Genomic DNA, 21,504 nt, shown 5'->3' with positions numbered 1-21,504 from the left:
GTTTTGGGAGATTTTCAGCAATTTGGCTTTGTTTTGGCTCGTGTTTTGGATATTATTTTATTATTATTATTGTGTTATGTTATTAAAATATAGAAACATATAAATAGCTTAGTTTTAATTAAGTTTTGAAGGGGGGAGAGGAGAATTAAGTTTGGAGAAAAAAAAAGCTTTCTAGGGTTTTCTTGGAATTTTCAGAATTCTTTGTTTTGGAATTAGAATCCATGGAAGCTTAATCTTCCGGATTCTTGGTTAAAGATTGAAGCTTTTAGCTACGAATTGTGAGATCTTTCTTCTCTTAATATCTATTGAATATATATTGTTCCTTGAATTAATTTCATGATTTGCTTTAATCAATTGCTAGGTTAGAATTATTGGATTCGCTTGCATCTAATTAATCTTTCCAAAGTAGCAACTTTAGGTTATTGATGCATGCTTTTGGTTGATAACTTGAAGAGGGAATAATATTATTGAAGAAATTAGACCGCTTGTGTTAATTTATTCAATCCTTGTTGATTTCTCCGTTTATTTTCTTCTTGTGGATAATTTAGAGCGCTTGTCTTGAATTGTGCATTGGAAAGGGTTAGAAAGGAGCGCTTTGCTATTTCTAACTATTTATGAGAATTTAGAATCTAGGAATTCTACAACAAGGTGTTCAATAGAGCTTGATTGAGGAGACTTCTATGATCAATTTGTATGTTCATTAGTGGATTTCGCATAACCAAGACCGTTCTTCTCATTGATTACCTATTCATTACGTTCGTTGTTCTTACTTAGTTCATTTATCATCATTGCTCATGAAAACCCCCCTCGTTACTTAGTTTACTACCGTCCTAGAGTATTTCCACTTAGGTTTCCAGTTATTAGTCCCTTTTTCCCTGTGGATTCGAACTCGACTTCCCTAACTACGTTTATTTGCAGTTAGCTTAGTTGTGATATTTTTGGTTGCATACGACTGAGGCACACCAGTAAGGGTGTGGAAAAATTTGGAAATTGGTGCTTAGCCTAATCATGAAGCTTTTTTTCTAAGGGTGATCAAGCCTCTTTTTCAAAATCAATCATCTACCAATTTTCAAACTACGTTGCCACAAACTTAAACTACATTTCCAAACACGTTTGAGCTTTCATTTTCCTCTTACATCTTCATTCATCAACTCTTTTTTTTTTTTTTTTTTTTTTTGAGGGTGCTCATGTTGGTTTGATTGAGTTGGTACAATATAATCTTACCTCCTAAGTGAGGAGCTCGTCAAGCTATTGACGTTAAAGAAGCGCTTCCGAGGGGAAACCCGATTTTCTAACCCTCCTCTATTCTATTTTCTTGATGTTTTTCATTCTTCTTTCTACAACTTTGGATTGATGGTTTTGTGTGTATTTGGTTTGTGTTGGTATTCTTGTTTGTCTTGCCTTTAAAGGGAATGCATTTTCCATGTACTTTTGGCATGATTGTGTGGTATTTTAGTGTGTTTTGAGGAGAAGTTTTGTGCAAATTTTTTAGAATTGAGGATTTTGGGGGAGTTCGACCAAACTCCAAATAGGTTCGGCCGAACTTTTCAAAGGTTTGACCGAACCCACAAGGAGTTCGGCTGCTCCTGCCCTAGAAATGAAGTTGGGTTGCAATCTGACAGATTCTGGGAAATTTGGAAGTTCGACCGAACTTTTCAAAAGTTTGGTCAAACCTCTACTGGTCCGACCGAACCTACCAAGAGTTCGGCCGCTCCTGTTCTGGAAGTCAATTTGGGCTGCAATCTGCCAGATTCTGGAAAATCCGGAAGTTCGACCGAACTTTTCATAAGTTTGGTCGAACCTCTGATGGTCCGACCGAACTTCTTCATGGTTCGGTCGAACCTCTTTCGAGCAAGCTCCCAGAGTAAAAAAAGGGGAGGGCCACAACTTTCTCACTCCTCCTTCATACTTTTTGCTCTCTCTCTCTTTCTCTTCTCTTCTCCTTCTCACTTTAAAACTCCATTGAAACCCCTCCTCCAACCTCAAATATCCATAAAAATCACTCCAATCTCTTCTCTTTCTAACCTCTTTTTCATCCACTACTCAATTCCTACAATCTCTTCAATTTTTCCCCGATTTCTAGGGTTTGAGTGACTTGATACTTTTGGATTTCTACTTGCTTCCAATCAATCGTGGTATGGTTATTCTAGCTTTTGCTAGTTCATTTCTTCAATTTCTCTTAGTTTTACCATGTTTTACATGTTCAAGTATGAATTGTGGTATAATTGAAATTGTTAGTCATGGCTTGTTTGATCTATGTGATTCTTGGGATTTCCTTGTTGTAATTGGTTGGTTATTGATAGTAGAACTTGTTTCGTGATGAATATGCATGTATGCCTTGATTTTTCGTGATTTCACATTATTTGCTTGAATATGTTGATTTTTCATTGGTTGACTCTAGGACAGTTCATGCTAAGGTAGTTGTTCTAGAACTTGTAAGGCCCATTGAGCCCAAATTCACTTGTTTGTGGTAAGAAGGTGTAGCTCTCATTAGGAGATATGAAGCCCCAGAGGTGGTTTTTGTAACCCGAAGTGAGCTTTATTGTTTAAACCTCCAACATTACTTGTATGAGCGGCGTAATATCCTCACCAAGGCATGCTTAGATCTAGAACTTGGCGTCTAGCTCCCGAGATCGAGACTGAACTAACCTATGAACGACAAAGGCATTCTTCATCCGGTGACTATTTTGTTTTCTAGGATTAGCTTTTATTTTTATTATCTTTTGTATTTTTGGTTGCATTTTCCCTTACCATGGTAAGTCTTCCTTTCCTTGATTATAGCACATTACAAGCCCATGGCCCTTTTGTTTTACTTTTACCCTTAGAATCATGAAGCTCAAGCCATGAAAGCTTATTGTAGTTTTGATTTGAAATTTAGAAGGGAATGGTTCTAAATGGAAAGTAAAGTAGTGATTTTGGGAATATGTGTTCAATAAAAGCGAATGTAAATCCTAGAAAAAGCCTTCCATAGTTACAAAAGGGAAGGACAATGATAAAAATAAAAAAAATAAAAAATAAATAATAAAAAAGGGGAGAAAAAGAGAGAGTTGATGAATGAAGATGTAAGAGGTAACAACAATACAATTCAAGGCATTAATGGACACCTATAAACCAAGGCATGAGCTAAAAGTCCTATGGCAATCAAATGCAAATCCTAAGAAAACCTAGGTGAATTTGGGCATGATGTCCCCTAAAATCCATGAAAATCATTCAAAACTCATCAAAACCATACCAAGAACAATATGTAATAATCACAAAATTACATCCAACTCAAGAATTTCTCAATCAAAATGTAGCATGAACAACCTAGTGAAAAATCAACATATTCAAGCAAATAATGTGAAATCACGAAAAATCAAGGCATACATGCATATTTATCATGAAACAAGTTCTACTATCAACAACCAACCAATTACAACAAGGAAATCCCAAGAATCACATAGATCAAACAAGCCATGACTAACAATTTCAATTATACCACAATTCATACTTGAACATGTAAAACATGGTAAAACTAAGAGAAATTGAAGAAATGAACTTGCAAAAGCTAGAATAACCATACCACAATTGATTGGAAGCAAGTAGAAAACCAAAAGTATCAAGTCACTCAAACTCTAGAAATTGGGGAAAAATTGAAGAGATTGTAGGAATTGAGTAGTGGATGAAAAAGAAGTGAGAAAGAGAAGAGATTGGAGTGATTTTTATGGATATTTGAGGTTAGAGGAGGGGTTTCAATGGAGTTTTAAAGTGAGAAGGAGAAGAGAAGAGAGAGAGATAGAGAGCAGAAAGTATGAAGGAGGAGTGAGAAAGCTGCGACCCTCCCCCTTTTTTTTTATTCTGGGAGCTTGCTCGAAAGAGGATCGGCCGAACCATGAAGAAGTTCGGTCGGACCATAAGAGGTTCGACCAAACTTTTGAAAAGTTCGGTCGAACTTCCGGATTTTCCAGAATCTGGTAGATTGCAGCCTAATTTGACTTCCAGAACAGGAGCGGCCAAATTCTTGGTAGGTTCGGTCGGACCGGCAGAGGTTTGACCAAACTTTTGAAAAGTTCGGTCGAACTTCCGAATTTCCCAGAATCTGTCAGATTGCAAGCCAACTTCAGTTCTAGGGCAGGAGCAGCCGAACTCCTTGTGGGTTCGGTCAAACCTTTGAAAAGTTCGGCCGAACCTATTTGGAGTTCGGTCGAACTCCCCCAAAATCCTCAATTCTGAAAAATTTGCACAAAACTTCTCCTCAAGACACACTAAAATACCACACAATCATGCCAAAAGTACATGGAAAATGCATTCCCTTTGAAGGCAAGACAAATAAGAATACCAACACAAACCAAATACACACAAAACCATCAATCTAAAGTTGTAGAAAGAAGAATGAAAAACATCAAGAAAATAGAATAGAGGAGGGTTAGAAACTTGGGTTGCCCCCCGGAAGCGCTTCTTTAACGTCAATAGCTTGACGATCTCCTCACTTAGGAGGTAAGATTATATTGTACCAACTCAATCAAACTAACATGAGCGCCCTCGTAGTAGAGCTTGAGGCGATGCCCATTAACCTTGAATGACCTCGTTCCGTCCAAACCATTGAGTTCAACGGCTCCATGGGGAAAGACCTCTTTTATGGTGAAAAGTCCATTGCATCTAGACATGAGTTTACCGGGAAATAATTTCATCCTTGAATTGTAAAGCAACACCTTATCACCAACATTGAAGGTCTTCTTTTCAATTTGCCGGTCAAGCCACTCCTTTGACCGGGTTTTGTACAAGCTTGCACAATCATATGCATCCATCCTTAGTTCCTCTAACTCATACAAATCTAGCCACCTTTGTTCACCCGCTCTCGCCAAAACAAAAATGATCTTTTTGATAGCCCATTGAGCACGGTGTTCAAGTTCAACCGGAAGGTGACAAGACTTACCATATACAAGCTGGTAGGGGGTAGTGCAAATGGGGGTTTTGAAAGCGGTTCTGTAGGCCCAAAGAGCATCATCTAGATTGTCCGACCAATCTTTCCTATTTCTAGCCACTGTTTTCTCAAGAATCACCTTGATTTGGCGATTGGAAACCTCCGCTTGCCCACTTGTTTGTGGGTGATAAGTCGTACCGAAGCGTTGATGGACCCCATTCCTTCTCAATATCTTTTGAAACACATTATGGACAAAATGAGAACCATTGTCACTTACAACCGCTCTTGGGACCCCAAATCTAGGAACTATGACCTTTTTGAACAATTTCATCACAACTTTGTAGTCATTTGTTGGGGAGGAAATTGCTTCCACCCACTTTTAAACATAATTGACCGCCACAAGTATATATTGGTTCCCATTATATGAGGGAAAAGGTCGCATGAAATCAATGCCCCACACATCAAACACCTCAAGCTCAAGAATCAGTTGTAGTGCCTTGCTTCCCTCTTGAACTTCTTCCTTTGGTTCCTTGAAGCATCGGGAGGAAACTCCCCATAAGCTAAATAGTTCACCAAATCTGCAAACCATGGAAGATCATTTTCACTTAACAAGTAAAGCACATCAACTTTTAGCTCATCACAAAATGGGTCCCCATCATCATTATCTTGCAAGTTCTCCAACCGGGAGAGGTGATCCGCTACAACATTTTCTGCCCCCTTCTTATCCCGAATTTTGAGATCAAATTGTTGTAAAGACAACACCCAACAAAGGAGGCGTGGTTTGGATTCCTTCTTGTCTATAAGATACTTAATAGCCGCATGGTCTGTGTAAACAATAGTTTTGGAACCAATGAGATAGCTCCAAAACTTCTCAAAAGCATAGACTACGGCCAAAAATTCCTTCTCCGTTGTTTTATAGTCGCATTGTGCTTCATTCAAAGTTTTGACATATAATAGATCACATGAAGTCTCTTGTCAATCCTTTTCCCAAGCACACCCCCTATGGCCACATCACTCGCGTCACACATAAGTTCAAAGGGCAAATCCCATCTTGGACCTTGCATAATAGGAGTAGAAATCAAAGCTTGCTTTAACTTGTTGAAAGCATTGAGGCACTCTTCATTAAACACAAAATCATCCTCCTTATGAAGAAGAGCATTAAGGGGCCTAAAAATTAGTGAGAAGTCTTTGAAAAACCTTCTATAAAACCTCGCATGCCCAAGAAATGATCTTACTCCCTTCACATTGATAGGGGGTGGTAGCTTCTCGATTACTTCAACCTTGGCTTTGTCAACCTCAATTCCTTTGTTGGAGATCTTATGCCCAAGGACAATTCCTTCCTCAACCATAATGTGGCACTTCTCCCAATTCAAAACCAAATTGACTTTTTCGCATCTTGCCAAGCACTTGCCCAAATTTGTCAAGCAATCCTCAAATGTAAGGCCACTGATAGGCTTATCGCGTACCTAACAAAAATAACCTAACTATTCCTTCTAACTGTGTAGTAGGGCAAGTAAGGATCGAATCCCAAGAGACTATGGTTCATTCAATTAATCAGACTCAATTAATCACTAAGCACGTCACCAATCAATAATGGATGATAATAATCAACTAATATATTAAATAACACAATTAACTAGAGGAAATATTAATCAATAAACTAAAGCATCCAAGATCAAGCATCACCACGATTATGATTGATAAACTAATAAATCTACCCCCAATATATAAATCAATTGACAAGAAGAAAAGCAATCCCTAATAATAATACCAAAGGTCTCTTCCGAGTTATCAATGGCTTCCCAAATTAACTATCAAGCCTACTTCCGTGGAATCAAGCGAATAAGGGACATTAAACACCATGCCTAGATTCCTAATTATTCAATCATCTACTTCCGTGATGATCTTCAAACCCTTAATTGAAATAACCTAATCCCGTTAATACCCAACTTCCGTTGCAATAAGAACAAAGGGATGATAACAATACTAATTATCCCTAATCTAGTATTGGCATAAACACAATCAATTAAGCATGTCAATTGGGATTATTATTGGGGAATTTAAAGATCTACTTTATACATCAATCATAATCGGGCTTAGCAAGATCCCGGATTAAGGAAACTACTCACAAATCATAATTAAATCAAAAACAAGATCTAATAGAGAACACATAATTAAAGAACTATAAAATAAATAAAAGAGATGGAAAGTAAGAAATACCAAATACTTCAATTGATGATCTTGAATTCTTGAAGAACAATTAATAAAACTAGGATTAAAGATTGAAATTGCTTAAGAAAAATAAAACTAGGGTTCTTGAGAGTTTTCTAGGGCTTAAGGAGAAAACTAATGAAAAACTTACTGTCTAAAAGTTAATTACAAAAGGGTATTTATACCCCCAAAAGATAATATTTCGGAAAAATAAGAAAATACGCGTTCTTGAGCTTTGCCCGGTCTGACCGGGCGGACCTCGCCCGATCGGGCGGAGGAAGGCTGCGTAAAATACGACAGTTTTCCTTCTTTGCCCGGTCTGACCGGGCGAACCTCGCCCGGTCGGGCGCGCGTAACACGTTTCCAAAATTGCATCTCATAACTTGATTTCTTCATCGCCCGGTCTGACCGGGCGAAGCCTGCCCGATCGGGCGCGCGTTGCACCGTTCAGAATTGGGCTTCTTCCTGTGAACTCCTCATTGCCCGGTCTGCCCGGGCAAGCCATGCCCGGTCGGGCATTCCACATAAATTGCAGTTCTTGGCTATCAACTCTTCCGAATCTACTAAAAACACGTCCAATTGCCTAGAAACGCTTCATATTCCTGAAAAGCTTACTAAAACAATCGAATACACTAAAGAAGAGATTGTTAGCAAGAAATAGCTCCGTAGAGCTCAAAACCATGTAAAATCATGCAATCAAACCGGGGAAAACCATTGTATAAAACACGTATATCAAATTCCCCCAAGCTAAACCTTTGCTTGTCCCTAAGCAAAGCAATGAATAAATAAATCAATACTTCACCCCAAAAGTAACTCAAATCAATAAATACGATTAAAGGTAAACTCGACAGTTATGCATCAAAGTCAACCAATCAAATCCATCTAACTACTCATCCTGTCTGACAATGGTCAAATAGAGCAAACCACAAGAGCATATAGAATTCAAGACTAGTGTTCACACACTCAACTCTCATTTATGTGGCGAGTAAAAGATATACTCGGTCGCTCTCCATCCAACTCCTTTAAATGTGAACAATGCCCTCCCAAGCTCACGCACTCGTGTGTTTTAAGAAAACAAGCACTCAACCTAGCAGTCGACTCGAAATATATCAAATCATTCTTTGCATTGGAAAACAACTAATTTCACATTCACACAACTCTATGCACAAAGGTCAGAAGGTCTTCAAAGCTTGTAATGTAAGGCTAGGGTAAAAGGTGGGAAATATTTGGGAAAATGTAAGAGTAAAGCTATGCTTAAGGGAGCCAAAATCCTAATAAATAAAACCAAGGTCAAAACAAATTAATGACCAAATCATCTCCAACACAACTCAGCTCTACCAAAAATTCACCAAACATCCCAATTATATTAAAAATTTCCAACACTTAAAATTTCACTCATATATACAAAATATAAAATTATAGAACTTGAGTAAACAAACAAACTTTGAACTCTCTTTTTTTTTCTTGAGCAGCCTTCAATTAGAACACTTGAACATTGAAACAATTTTTTTTTCCTTTGCTCTTTCTTTTTCTTTTCTCTCACATTGGAATTTTTTTTTTTTTTTCTTTGCACAATAAATTTTCAATTTTTTTTTCTTTTTTTCAATCCACAACAATAAGAACAAATAAGAAACTTCTCAAATCCACCCAAAATTGTGCAAATTACATGCACACTACAACTCCCTCGCCTCACTCACTATTAGCTCCCCCAAGCTAAGCTTGGGACTAGTAACCAATGGGGCTTAAATAGGCTTGTAATGTGGCAAAATAAACAATAAAAGGGCACAAGCAACAACATGGGTAGCAAGAAGGGAACAAATGTATCTAATATCGTCTGAAGGCCACCTAGAGGAACAAATGCCTTCGTCCTCCTCAATGTGCATATTAATGAGTCATGCAAACATTACTCAAAGTTATAAACCAATACTCAACTTCATTGACATACCAGGAACTAACACACATTCCTAACCAAATCAACTAGTCAAGCACTATATTCACAAGTAGTTGGGCAAAATTGACTCATGTTAAGACATCCAAGCAATCAAACATCAAATCATGGCTAACCTATCCACAATACTCGTCATCATATACCAAGAATTAAAACAATTTTCATGAATGGGGCACAGGGAAGCATGATTTATTATTCATTGGATCGTATTTTTTTGTATGTTTTTTTTCTTTTTCAAAGCAATAAAATCTAACCTAGAAAGCAATAAAATCTAGACTATGAAAGAAATAAAACTAAACTGAATACGTCAAAAAACAAAAAGAGAGAGAAAAGAAAGATACCTTAATCCAAAAATCTCCCCCAAGCCAAAATCAGACAATGTCCTCATTGTCTTAAAGGGAAGCTAGTAGTCAAGGCGACTACTACTTATCATCATCACCACAACAATGTCACCAAAGCCTCGAGGATTTCAATGCATCTCTTTGGAACAAATTTGGGCAAGAATGAAACAAAGTGTTAGTGGGAAAAATATAAAAATTGAGTTATGCGTACTATTCTGATCATAACTTTTTTTTGTATAAATTATAATGCAGTGATTCTAATTGTGTTGGAAAGTAGACTTGAAGAGCTTTCCAACGATAGGTCACACGCAAAAATCCGATAAGAAACGTAAAAGTTACGGCCTGTTGAACTTGAGCAGTTTTGCTGATCCGTACGCGCGCCCGATCGGGCGAGCTCTGCCCGAGCGAACCCGAGTACAATCCAGCTTTCTTCTCCTTTAAAATCGAAACCTTTCTAGATCAAAACCTACACATATAGAAACTCCCACAAGAATAAAATATCCTCTCCTTACCTCTCTAAAATAAAACAAACGAAAACACAAAAATTAGAAAAGACTAAAATAAAAATAATGAAATACGGGTTGCCTCCCGTAAAGCGCTAGTTTATCAAGGTCTTAAGCTTGACCATTCTCCTTCCATCAGAAGAACTTAACGCCTTGAGTAACTTATCATACGCTCCTGCAAACATTTCATTAAGCACTATATAGGGCTCAATTGCAAGCACAGTAATCCTTACATAGAAAAGATTAGGAGCACACAAAGAAAACTCAAGGTAAAAAGAAAAATCAAAAGAAAAAAATGAAGATACACCACAACCTTCTGCTTCCTCCGCTAAAAATTTAGAATTAATAGAACGAACATGGAGGTAGTCTTGTTCTGTATCATCACCCAATAACGACTCTATTATTTTACGCTCACGAATAAGTTCATTACCAAAGGAAAAAGAATTTTCAACCATTGGTTCTACAACCAATGACTTTTCAACCAATGGTTCTACAACTAATGATTCTTCTTCTATTGGAACCAATGATACCTCAACCACTGATTCTATAACCAATGACTCTTTAACCATCGGTTTTTCAACAAATGATTCTTCCTCCGACGTATTATACAAATTATGATAATATTCATCATGAATCCTCCAATAAATTTCATTTAGAACAAACTGTTTTTCAGAATAATCATATACGAATGGAAAGATTCTAAAATCATCCGGAGCTCGAACAAAATACTCACTATAAGGGCAATCAGGGTTTTCATGATAAAGATAATAACAAGAACAATGGCCAGATGCAAGACGTGACAATAAATCATCCATCTCCAAGGCATGTATATCATCAACTCATAAGAGAAAAAGAAGTTAATAATAGCCAAAGCAACAAACCAAAATCTTAGCAAAAACGAATCACAAATAATTAGATGAAAACCGTTATTCCCCGGCAACGGCGCCAAAATTTGATAGGCTTATCGCGTACCTAACAAAAATAACCTAACTATTCCTTCTAACTGTGTAGTAGGGCAAGTAAGGATCGAATCCCAAGAGACTATGGTTCATTCAATTAATCAGACTCAATTAATCACTAAGCACGTCACCAATCAATAATGGATGATAATAATCAACTAATATATTAAATAACACAATTAACTAGAGGAAATATTAATCAATAAACTAAAGCATCCAAGATCAAGCATCACCACGATTATGATTGATAAACTAATAAATCTACCCCCAATATATAAATCAATTGACAAGAAGAAAAGCAATCCCTAATAATAATACCAAAGGTCTCTTCCGAGTTATCAATGGCTTCCCAAATTAACTATCAAGCCTACTTCCGTGGAATCAAGCGAATAAGGGACATTAAACACCATGCCTAGATTCCTAATTATTCAATCATCTACTTCCGTGATGATCTTCAAACCCTTAATTGAAATAACCTAATCCCGTTAATACCCAACTTCCGTTGCAATAAGAACAAAGGGATGATAACAATACTAATTATCCCTAATCTAGTATTGGCATAAACACAATCAATTAAGCATGTCAATTGGGATTATTATTGGGGAATTTAAAGATCTACTTTATACATCAATCATAATCGGGCTTAGCAAGATCCCGGATTAAGGAAACTACTCACAAATCATAATTAAATCAAAAACAAGATCTAATAGAGAACACATAATTAAAGAACTATAAAATAAATAAAAGAGATGGAAAGTAAGAAATACCAAATACTTCAATTGATGATCTTGAATTCTTGAAGAACAATTAATAAAACTAGGATTAAAGATTGAAATTGCTTAAGAAAAATAAAACTAGGGTTCTTGAGAGTTTTCTAGGGCTTAAGGAGAAAACTAATGAAAAACTTACTGTCTAAAAGTTAATTACAAAAGGGTATTTATACCCCCAAAAGATAATATTTCGGAAAAATAAGAAAATACGCGTTCTTGAGCTTTGCCCGGTCTGACCGGGCGGACCTCGCCCGATCGGGCGGAGGAAGGCTGCGTAAAATACGACAGTTTTCCTTCTTTGCCCGGTCTGACCGGGCGAACCTCGCCCGGTCGGGCGCGCGTAACACGTTTCCAAAATTGCATCTCATAACTTGATTTCTTCATCGCCCGGTCTGACCGGGCGAAGCCTGCCCGATCGGGCGCGCGTTGCACCGTTCAGAATTGGGCTTCTTCCTGTGAACTCCTCATTGCCCGGTCTGCCCGGGCAAGCCATGCCCGGTCGGGCATTCCACATAAATTGCAGTTCTTGGCTATCAACTCTTCCGAATCTACTAAAAACACGTCCAATTGCCTAGAAACGCTTCATATTCCTGAAAAGCTTACTAAAACAATCGAATACACTAAAGAAGAGATTGTTAGCAAGAAATAGCTCCGTAGAGCTCAAAACCATGTAAAATCATGCAATCAAACCGGGGAAAACCATTGTATAAAACACGTATATCAGCCACCAACCGAAAAGTCATCCATGAATACCTCCATTTCCTCTTCAAGCATGTCACCAAATATGCTCATCATGCATCTTTAAAATGTTCCAGGTGCATTACATAGACCAAATGGCATTCTCCTGTAAGCAAAAGTTCCATAAGGACAAGTAAAGGTTGTTTTCTCTTGGTCATCCGGGTTTATTGGAATTTGGCAGAAACCCGAATAACCGTCGAGAAAACAATAATACTTGTGTTTAGTTAGTCTTTCAAGCATTTGATCTATAAAGGGGAGGGGGAAATGATCCTTTTTGGTAGATGCATTTAGACGTCTATAGTATATACACATCCGCCAATCAGTCACCGTCCTAGTTCTCAACTACGGTCATACCCCCTTTCTTAGGAACAACATGCACGGGGGAAACCCACCTTGAGCTCGAAATAGGGAAGATGATGCCGGCATTTAGGAGCTTGGTGATTTCCTTCTTCACCACCTCCCCCATATGAGGGTTGAGTTTTCTTTGCCTCTCTATGGATGGCTTTGCACCCTCCTCCAATGTTATGTGATGCATGAAAATAACGGGACTAGTACCCTTGAGATTATCAAGGGTATAGCCTAAGGCATTTTGGTGGTTTCTTAATACACCACATAACTTTCGAGTTTAGTGTTCATTCAAAGATGCATTCACAATAACGGGAAATGTGGAATTGGGTCCAAGGAATTCATACCTAAGGTGTGATGGTAGAGGTTTTAGCTCTACCATAGGCACACCCTTACCTTCCTTTATAGTGGCAATCTCCATAGCATGTTTTGGTTGTGATTCCCATGTAAGCTTGCTCAACATTTCCTTCAACATTTTCATCAAGCAACTCTTCATACAACGCCATTTTCTTGCTTTGATAACCTATCTTTCCTTTGTTTAACAAGACATTCTCACGGGCATTGTTAGTAGAGAGCAAGTTCTCTTGCATAGAATTTACAATACAATCAATGGCGTCAAATTTCATGCATTTCTCCAAAGTAGAACTAGGATATTTCATGCTTGCATTCAAATCAAACTCAAGAACCTCTTCACCTACTTTGTGTGTAATTTTAGCATTTTCACATTAATCAAAGCACCGGAAGTAGCTATAAAAGGTCTCCCTAAAATGATAGGAATATGTACATCCTCATCCATGTCAAGAACAACAAAATCAACCAGTATAACAAACTTTCCGACCCTTAGAGGAACATCCCTCTACCTTACCCTTAGGGAATTTGATTGATCTATCCGCTAATTGGAGGGTAATGTTGGTAGGAAAAAGCTCCCCTATATCAAGTCTTTGGTAAACCGTATATGACATAAGGCTAACACTAGCCCCTAAGTCACATAAAGCGTTATCAATTGGTATTCTATTTATGGCACAATGAATGGAAAAGTTACCCGGATCTCCTAACTTTGGAGGTATCTTGTTCATTATGATTGCACTACAACTTTTGGTGAGGTTCACCGTTTCAACATCATCACAATTTCTTCTTCCACTCACAATATCCTTTAGAAACCTAGCATAATTGGGAATTTGTTTTATGGCATCAGTAAAGGTTATTGAGATGTGGACTTGTTTCAAGGTTTCTAGGAACTTACCAAATTTCACATCTAGCTTGTGTCTCACAAACTTATGAGGATATGGAAGTTTTTGCAATTGTATTGGTTCCTTCTTTTTCTCTTTTTGAACTCTTTTTTTTTCGATCTCTCTTTCATTTTCAACTCCAACTTCTTTCTCAACTTCATCAGCTTTTTTGTTTTCACAACTTCTCTCATCTTCTTGCTCAAACTCACTCTCAAGGGAGGGCTCAATCATGGTCACTCTCTTATTGGTTTTCTTTGGCTCACTCTCCTTCAACAACTTCCCACTCCTAGTAGAAATGGCATTCACCGGTCTCTTGGGGTCAAGCGCTTAGGGTGGAAGTTTAGAAATGCTAGTTCCCTCTTTAATGGCATTAGCTAATTGGGAGATTTGGGTTTCTAGGATTTTGTTGTGAGTCATAACCTCATTGAACTTCTTATCAGTAGTGGCCATGAAGGTATTAAACATTTTGGCTTGGCTTTCCATCATCTCTTCTAGGCTAGACTTTTGTGGAGGTGCGTGAGTGTAAAAATTGTCTTGTTGCGCTCTAGAACCTCTCACATTAGAATTTTGAGCATTTTGATTGGAAAAGCCTCTATTACCATTATTATTCCAATTGTTCCTATTACTAGAATTCCCTCCTTGGTGATATTTACCTTGATTCACATAATTCCCTTGATTATTATGGTTATGGTTACCATAACCACCTTGTTAGTTGTAGTTACCTTAGGGATTTTGGTCCCTTTGGTTCCTACCACCCCATTGGTTTTGGTTGTGGTAATCATAATCATTTCCTCTTTAATTTGATTGAAGGAATTTCCCCCTTGCCCTCTTTGATTAGGTGGTAAATATCTTTGATTGTTATTCCTAGGTCTATTATCGTAAGACAAAGCATTGATATGTTCATTTTCAAGTTCATTACCATCCTCATATTGGGGTTGGGGTTGAGAATCATAAGTGCAAGAAGAGGTGTCATGATCATATGATCCACAATTTTCACAAAATAAAGACCCATTCGGCATGTTATTAGATGTAGAAGTAGAAGGGTTAGAACTCATACCTCTCCCCTTAGATTGGGAGGGACGCTCTTGGTGTGAAGAGGAGGACTCAAGCTTCGCCTTGATTGATGTCATCTCCTTGCCAAGGTTGGCGATTTGAGACGTCAAATTATTGATGGCGTTGAGGTGATCAACGGAGTAAACCGCACTCCCTCCTTTTCTCGAAGACTCCTTCTCTCCTTCTTGCCAATCCATGTGGTGTCTTACCACATCTTTAATGATCTCAATCACTTGCTTTTCGGTTTTATTCATGATTGGCCCACCCGCTCCCGCATCCAAGCTTGTTTTGCCTTGAGGACTCAAGCCTCCATAGAAGATTTGTAAAACTTGGTATGTTGGGATTCCATGGTGAGGGCACTCTCTTTGGTACTCATTGTATCTCTCCCAAGCTTCATAGATAGTCTCACTAGCCCTTTGCCGAAAACCTTGGATCAACGCCCTTGCTTCGGCGGTTTTCTTTTGAGAGTAAAATCTCCCTAAGAAAGTCGTTGTGACCTCATCCCAAGTTCTTAAGGAATTGGGTCTCACCTCCTTTTCAAGCCATTCAAGAGCCCTTCCTATTAAGGAGAAAGGAAATAGCTTAAGTCTCACAAATTCCTGAGTGACCCCATTCACCTTGATCGTGTTGCAATATTTCTCAAACTCGTTCAAATGTGCAAGAGGGCTCTCATGTTTTGCTTCACTAAATTGTCTCCTCTCAATAAAAATTATCATTGCAGGCCGAATCTCAAAATCGTTGGCCGGGGTGTTTGGGAGAACAATCCCACTCGAAGCTCTATAAGCTCCCGAAGTTCCCAACTCCTTCAAAGGTCTTTGAGGTGGTGGCTGTGGATCACCCCATTTGGTCTTGTTGTTCCTCGAAGTTGAACTCTGTAGTTGGGGAAGTAGTTAACGGCCTAGAACCGGATCTCCTTCCCCTTCTTCTTCTAAAAGTTTGTTCATCTCGGGATCGTAAGGCACCAAAATCCTGTTATGGGTTCTGCGCATACACACTTAACAAGTGCAATTAGTAGCAAGGCTACAAGTGTAGTCGAAAAGAAAACTCTTTTTGTGTTTTTTTTTTAGTGAACTAGACTCAAGCAATCAGATAGCAATCAACAACACCGTTTCCCGGCAACGGCGCCATTTTGATGGGTGTTAAAACGGTCGCACATTCCACACTCATTCAAACACATTTATAAGCAAACATCTCACAAACCAAGCACAATGATAAGTAAGAGTTCGGTCCACATGGAACGGGATATAATTGCTAAAGATCTTAATACGCAAGCTAATTCGAAGACTTTTGTTGATTGGGGGTTTGTCAAGTAGACAAACAAACTATTTTTTTTTCTAAGTCGAATAATTAAAAGTACTAGGGAATGGGATCCACTCAACCATGGTAATCAAGCATAGTGGGAGAAAATGGAGAAAAGAGATAGCAAGGACTATATGTAAGGCCAACCTCATGCAATTAGAAAAATAACTCACACTCCTCAACTTAGATCCCTCATTAGTTTAGAAATAGGAGACACATAATCAAATTGAAATAAGTAGTGACATACTTAATCTACATTTCCATGTCAAACTAAGCATAACATGCCATCAAGCTCCAAATTCTAGGGTTGCTACTCCTATCATGAAGAACTAACAAGCAATCTCATACAATCAATTTAATCACAAATCAAACATCAATACTTCTCCCAAGTTTACTTAATTAACCATTAGGTTGATTTTCACCCAACCCCTAGCCAAGAGGACTACTCACAATTCATTGTGAGTAACATGAAAAGTTCAAAGTTGGGATTCTAAGTAATTCTAAAATTGGGGAAAAGTGATTCACTATGGATAAACTAACATGCAACAACAATTTATCAAGATTAAGAGAGATTCAATTGACTTGCAATAACAAAATAAAATCAGAAAATAAGTAGAGACAAGTGAAAGAAGTTACTATTGAAGCTTCAAAATGTTGAATAAATGCTAAAAATCTGAAAATGAACCTTGAAGTTTGCTTCTACAATGATTAGACTTGAGAGTTTCCAAACTAAATCATCAACTAATTTAATGAACTAAGGTGCTAACTAAGAGGAAGTTTTTCTTTCTAAAAATTATTCTCTTCCGCTAATATTTGTCCCCAAAATGATCTAAAAAGGAACTTAAATAGTCCGTATAAAGTCGGCTGAGATTGGGAAAAGGTCCGACCGAACTCTGGGTAGGTTCGGTTAGACTCAGGGTAGGTTCGGTCGAACTCTGAGTAGGTTCGGTCAAACCTCCCTGATCCTTGTTTGGTCGAACTTTTGAGGTTCGACCCCTCCTGCAAAATTGCTGAAAACTGATTTGAAACTGCCTCCTTTGCACTATGGAGGTTCGGTCAAACTTTTCAAAAGTTTGACCACACCTTGGTTCCACCGAACATTTCAGAGGTTCGGCCACACCTCCTCTTGCACTTCCTCTTCTTGCTTCCTCTCCTTCCCTTTTGCTCCTCTTGTCTTTGTCCATGCCTCCATACTTGGCCAAGGGCCTCCCACCGTGCTTAGGACTGCCATGGAACCTGCAAAAGATAAAAAAGATCACGAGAGCATGGGGATGATAAAATAATGCATAAAGATTATCAAAACAAGCGCAAATAAGCATACTTTTCATCAACAAATAAAGAAGCCATAAGAGGAGAAATGAGGTAGAAAAACCTAAGAAAAATAGGAGGAAAGAGACCTAAACATTACCTCTAAGAGTGATATAAATGTCACTCATCATATCACAAGAGGCGGATGATGCCAGCTTAGAAAAAACATTCGCTTAACTTTTCTCTGACCTAAGCACCTGACTTATATGAAATTCATCAAGTGTCCCAACCTCTTCTTTGACCGCCTTCAAATATTTTATCATGGCAAGATGGGTGGCCTTATATTCACCATGGTACTGGCTAACGACTAATTGTGAATCAGAGCAGGCATCAATTTTTCTTGCCCCTGCCGCCTTGCACATGCGGATACCGGCTAGCTGGGCTTCATATTCCGCCTCGTTATTTGAGACTTGAAACTTGAAACGTAGTGAATATTCATACTTGTCCCCTTCAGGGGACTGACATATAACCCCTGCACCACAGCCGTTTATATTAGAGGTCCCGTCTGCATACACTTTCTAAACCTGGTCAAGATTCTCTAGCTTAACCGGTCTTGTCATTTTGACAATGAAGTCGGCAAACGCCTGACCCTTCACTTCCTTCCTTGGTTTGAAAGAGATTTCAAGACTTTGCATTTTAATAGCCCATTTGAGCATCCTACCGAATGACTTCAAGGTTGTCATTGTCCGCTTGAGGGGTTGGTCTATGTAGATCACAACCGGATGTGCCAAGAAGTAAGGCTTCAACTTCTTGACTGCCATGAAAAGAGCCAGGCCAAATTTTTCAACCATTGGTACTGTAGTTCAGCATTTCGAAGAACATAGCTTATAAAATAGACATGGAGCTGGGTGCCGTCTCTCTCAGCAAGGAGAACATCACTGAGAGCATGTCTGAGGCGGCTAAATACATGTAAAGCGCCTCCTTTGGCAGAGGGCTAACAAGCCTTGGAAAAGAGTGAAAGTGTTCTTTCAATTTCTGAAAGGCCGCCTCAGCATCATCCCCCCATTAAAACCTAGTCTTCTTTTTAATAGCTTGGAAAAAATAGAGGCACTTGTCACCTAACCGGCTGAGGAATCTCCCCAATGCCGCCAGACAACCTGTTAATTTCTGAACTTCCTTGACAGTGCGGGGAGACTTCATGTCAATGACCGCCTATATCTTCTCTGGGTTGGCCTCTAACCCCGTTTGATCAATTAAAAATCCGAGAAACCTCCCAGACTCAACACCAAAGACACACTTCTTAGTATTAATCATGACCTTGTGCCGCCTGAGGGTGGTGAATGTTTCTCGGAGGTCAGCAAGGTGATTCGTGTGTAGCTTAGATTTGACTATCATGTCATCAATGTACGCCTCAATATTCCTCCTAATTTGATTAATGAAGATTGTATTAATCATTCGTTGGAAAGTAGCAGGCGCAAATTTAGCCCAAACGGCATCACCGTATAACAGAATAACCCTTGATCAGTGACGAATGTCGTCTTCTCTTGATCTTTTTTCCACAAGGGTATCTGATGGAAGCTTGAGTAGGCGTCCATGAAGCTCATCAAGGCATGACCGACTGTAGAGTCAACCAGACTGTCGATCTTTGGGAGTGGATAGCTCCTTCGGACATGCCTTGTTTAGATCTGTGTAATCAACACACATCCGCCAGGTACCATTCAGCTTTTTAACAAGGACAACATTCGCAACCCGATATGGGAAGTGATACTGCCCAATGAACGCGACGTCAAATAGCTTTTTGACTTCGGCGGCTGCCGCCTGACTTCCCACCTCGCCGTGGTTTCTTTTCTTTTTCCTAACCGGCTTCTTTTTAAGATCCACGGTGAGCTTGTAGACAGCTAGATCCGGGCTGATGCCTGGCATCTCTTCCACTTCAAAGGCAAAGATATCCTTGAATTCCTTCAACAGATTGTGGAAGTTTGCACCAAGCTTCGCAAAAGCAGCCGTCTTAACCTTAACAGTACGCTCCGGACGGCTATCGTCCAGAGCAATATCAACATGTTCACCAGCCGGCTGGGGACAAAGTTCATTTGACCGTCCCCGGATCAGTGATTGCTATTGCTTCTCTTTTCTCACGGCCTCCAACTGGTCGGCCTTTCTCTTCTTATCGGCTGCTGTTGGAGCAAGCTCGGCTTCCTTGACATCGTCAAGGTCTACTGATTCCTCACCATGGCCGGTTGTGGCCACCGTGGGCTTGACGTCTGAGAGGTAGAACTCTCTAGTTGCTTCTAATCTCCGTTCAAGGAGCCAACAAACCCATCATCTTTCTCAAATTCCAGCAGCATGAAGGATGGAATAATGTCGGCCTTGGATTCATTCAGAGTTGGACGGCCCAATATCAGATTATAGGCAGTCAACTCTTCCACAACCAAGAACCGGACTACCATGTGGCGTCCTTCTTCTTTCTCCCCCAGCCGGATGGGTATGTAGGTCAATCCGACCGACTAGGTGCACAACTCCACCCCCAAAACCAACCAGGGGCCAAGACACCTTGTGCATGCTACCTGGCTTGTACTTCAGCTTTGACAAGCACTTGTAGCTGATAAGGTCAGACGAGCTTCTGGTGTCAATGAGGATCCAGCCGACCTTCTGGTTGGCCACTTTGCACTCAATGACAATGGGGTCATCATACGGTCGGCGAACCTTGCCCCTGTCCTTTTCAGTGATGATGGCCTCAGGAAAGGTGTCAGTAGACATCCGGCCCTCATCAATTGAACTGACATCCAGCCGCCTGACATGGTCCTTGGTACAACTGATGGTTGGGCCCCCTCCAGCAAAGCCGCCTGCTATTGTGTAGATCGGCTCTTGGTTAGTGTCCGAACTACTAGCAGGTTAGGCATTCTTTTTGGAAGACTGCCCAGGGTTTGTCTTTAGGGTCACCTTGGACATAAGAATGTAAGACTTCAACACCTCCTTATCGGACAAACGGTCCAACATCCGCTTGAGACTATAGTAGTCGTTGGTGTCGTGGCCAATATTCTCATGGAAATGGCAGTACTTGTTTTTGTTCCGGCTTTTGACAGAACCTTTCATAGCAGCGGGCTTTTTTATGGTCACCCGATCCTTTATCTCCATGAGGATGGAGTAACAGTCTTTGTTAAACTCGTTCTTCAGGACGTACGGCTGTTTAGAGTCGTCAACCGCCCAAATCTCTTTTCTCTTCTTACTCTCTTCGGCTTTTTTAGCCGGCTGAGCTTGCCGACTCTCTTTTTTTTTCAGGCTTCTTAAAGTCCAACTGCTTGTTGAGTGGAGCAAAGCTCGGTCGCCTGTATATAGGCTTCCGCCTCCATCAGCGCTTCCTGGGTGCAGTGCAACCCTCTTCCTAACGAGGTCGAACTTAAAAGTCGACCCGTCCTTCAAACCTTTGAAGAAGTCTGTATAAGCCACATCGTCAGACAACCCTTGAATCTGGATTCTCACCAGATTGAACTGCCTGACGTATGACCGCAACCCTTCTCTATCCCCTTACTACACTACACCCAAGTCGAGACTTATTTTCCTTGCAGGGATATTCATAGAGAAGTTAGAGGCAAACAAGAACGCAAGAGTCTTGAAACTATTGATGCAGTCGGCCGGCAGATTGCCGAACCATTGTTGGGCGATGCCCTTCAATGTAGTCGGGAAGCATCGGTACCAGGTGACGTCATCCAACCCCTGCAAGTACATGAGGTTGGTGTAGGCCATGAGGTGGTCTTTAGGGTTGGTGGTACCATCATAAGTACCCACCAAAACATTTTTAACCTTGGCCGGCTGTGCCGCCTCGATTATTTCCCTTTGAGAATGTAGAAGGTTGTTCCCCAATATTTAGCAGACGGAGCTGCCAGTCCAAAGGTTGGACGTTTTGTGCCGCTTGACCCCCAAAGAGGGTCGGTTGCATGTAAGGTTGTCCATACGGCA

At 39.7% G+C, this 21,504-nt stretch overlaps 1 protein-coding gene across 1 annotated transcript; it reads right to left on the bottom strand.

Moving 5' to 3' along the window:
- Positions 1 to 5,386: 5,386 nt before the first annotated feature.
- LOC110702854 lies at positions 5,387 to 20,304 on the bottom strand. The gene is made up of 6 exons (XM_021880598.1): positions 20,112 to 20,304; positions 14,867 to 15,559; positions 13,115 to 13,412; positions 12,368 to 12,434; positions 5,901 to 6,369; positions 5,387 to 5,727 (listed from the first exon to the last, which is right to left on the bottom strand). Exons 1-6 carry the CDS (start codon positions 20,302 to 20,304, stop codon positions 5,387 to 5,389), a joined length of 2,061 nt encoding a protein of 686 aa, XP_021736290.1.
- Positions 20,305 to 21,504: the final 1,200 nt, after the last annotated feature.

The sequence above is a fragment of the Chenopodium quinoa genome, unplaced genomic scaffold (genome assembly GCF_001683475.1).
Source record: "Chenopodium quinoa cultivar QQ74 unplaced genomic scaffold, ASM168347v1, whole genome shotgun sequence".
Classification (NCBI taxonomy): Eukaryota; Viridiplantae; Streptophyta; class Magnoliopsida; order Caryophyllales; family Amaranthaceae; genus Chenopodium; species Chenopodium quinoa.
This window is presented reverse-complemented; position numbering and strand designations above follow the sequence as displayed.

What these genes read in the sequence shown, in the direction of transcription:
- LOC110702854 (XM_021880598.1), bottom strand. Translation starts at nt 20,304, where the DNA reads ATGTCTACTGACACCTTTCCTGAGGCCATCATCACTGAAAAGGACAGG. An exon ending in GATTGCCACTATAAAGGAAG is followed by an intron (nt 12,435 to 13,114) that starts GTAAGGGTGTGC and finishes AACATTTTAAAG; the next exon opens with ATGCATGATGAGCATATTTG. An exon ending in TATTCATGGATGACTTTTCG is followed by an intron (nt 6,370 to 12,367) that starts GTTGGTGGCTGA and finishes TATTTTTGTTAG; the next exon opens with GTACGCGATAAGCCTATCAG.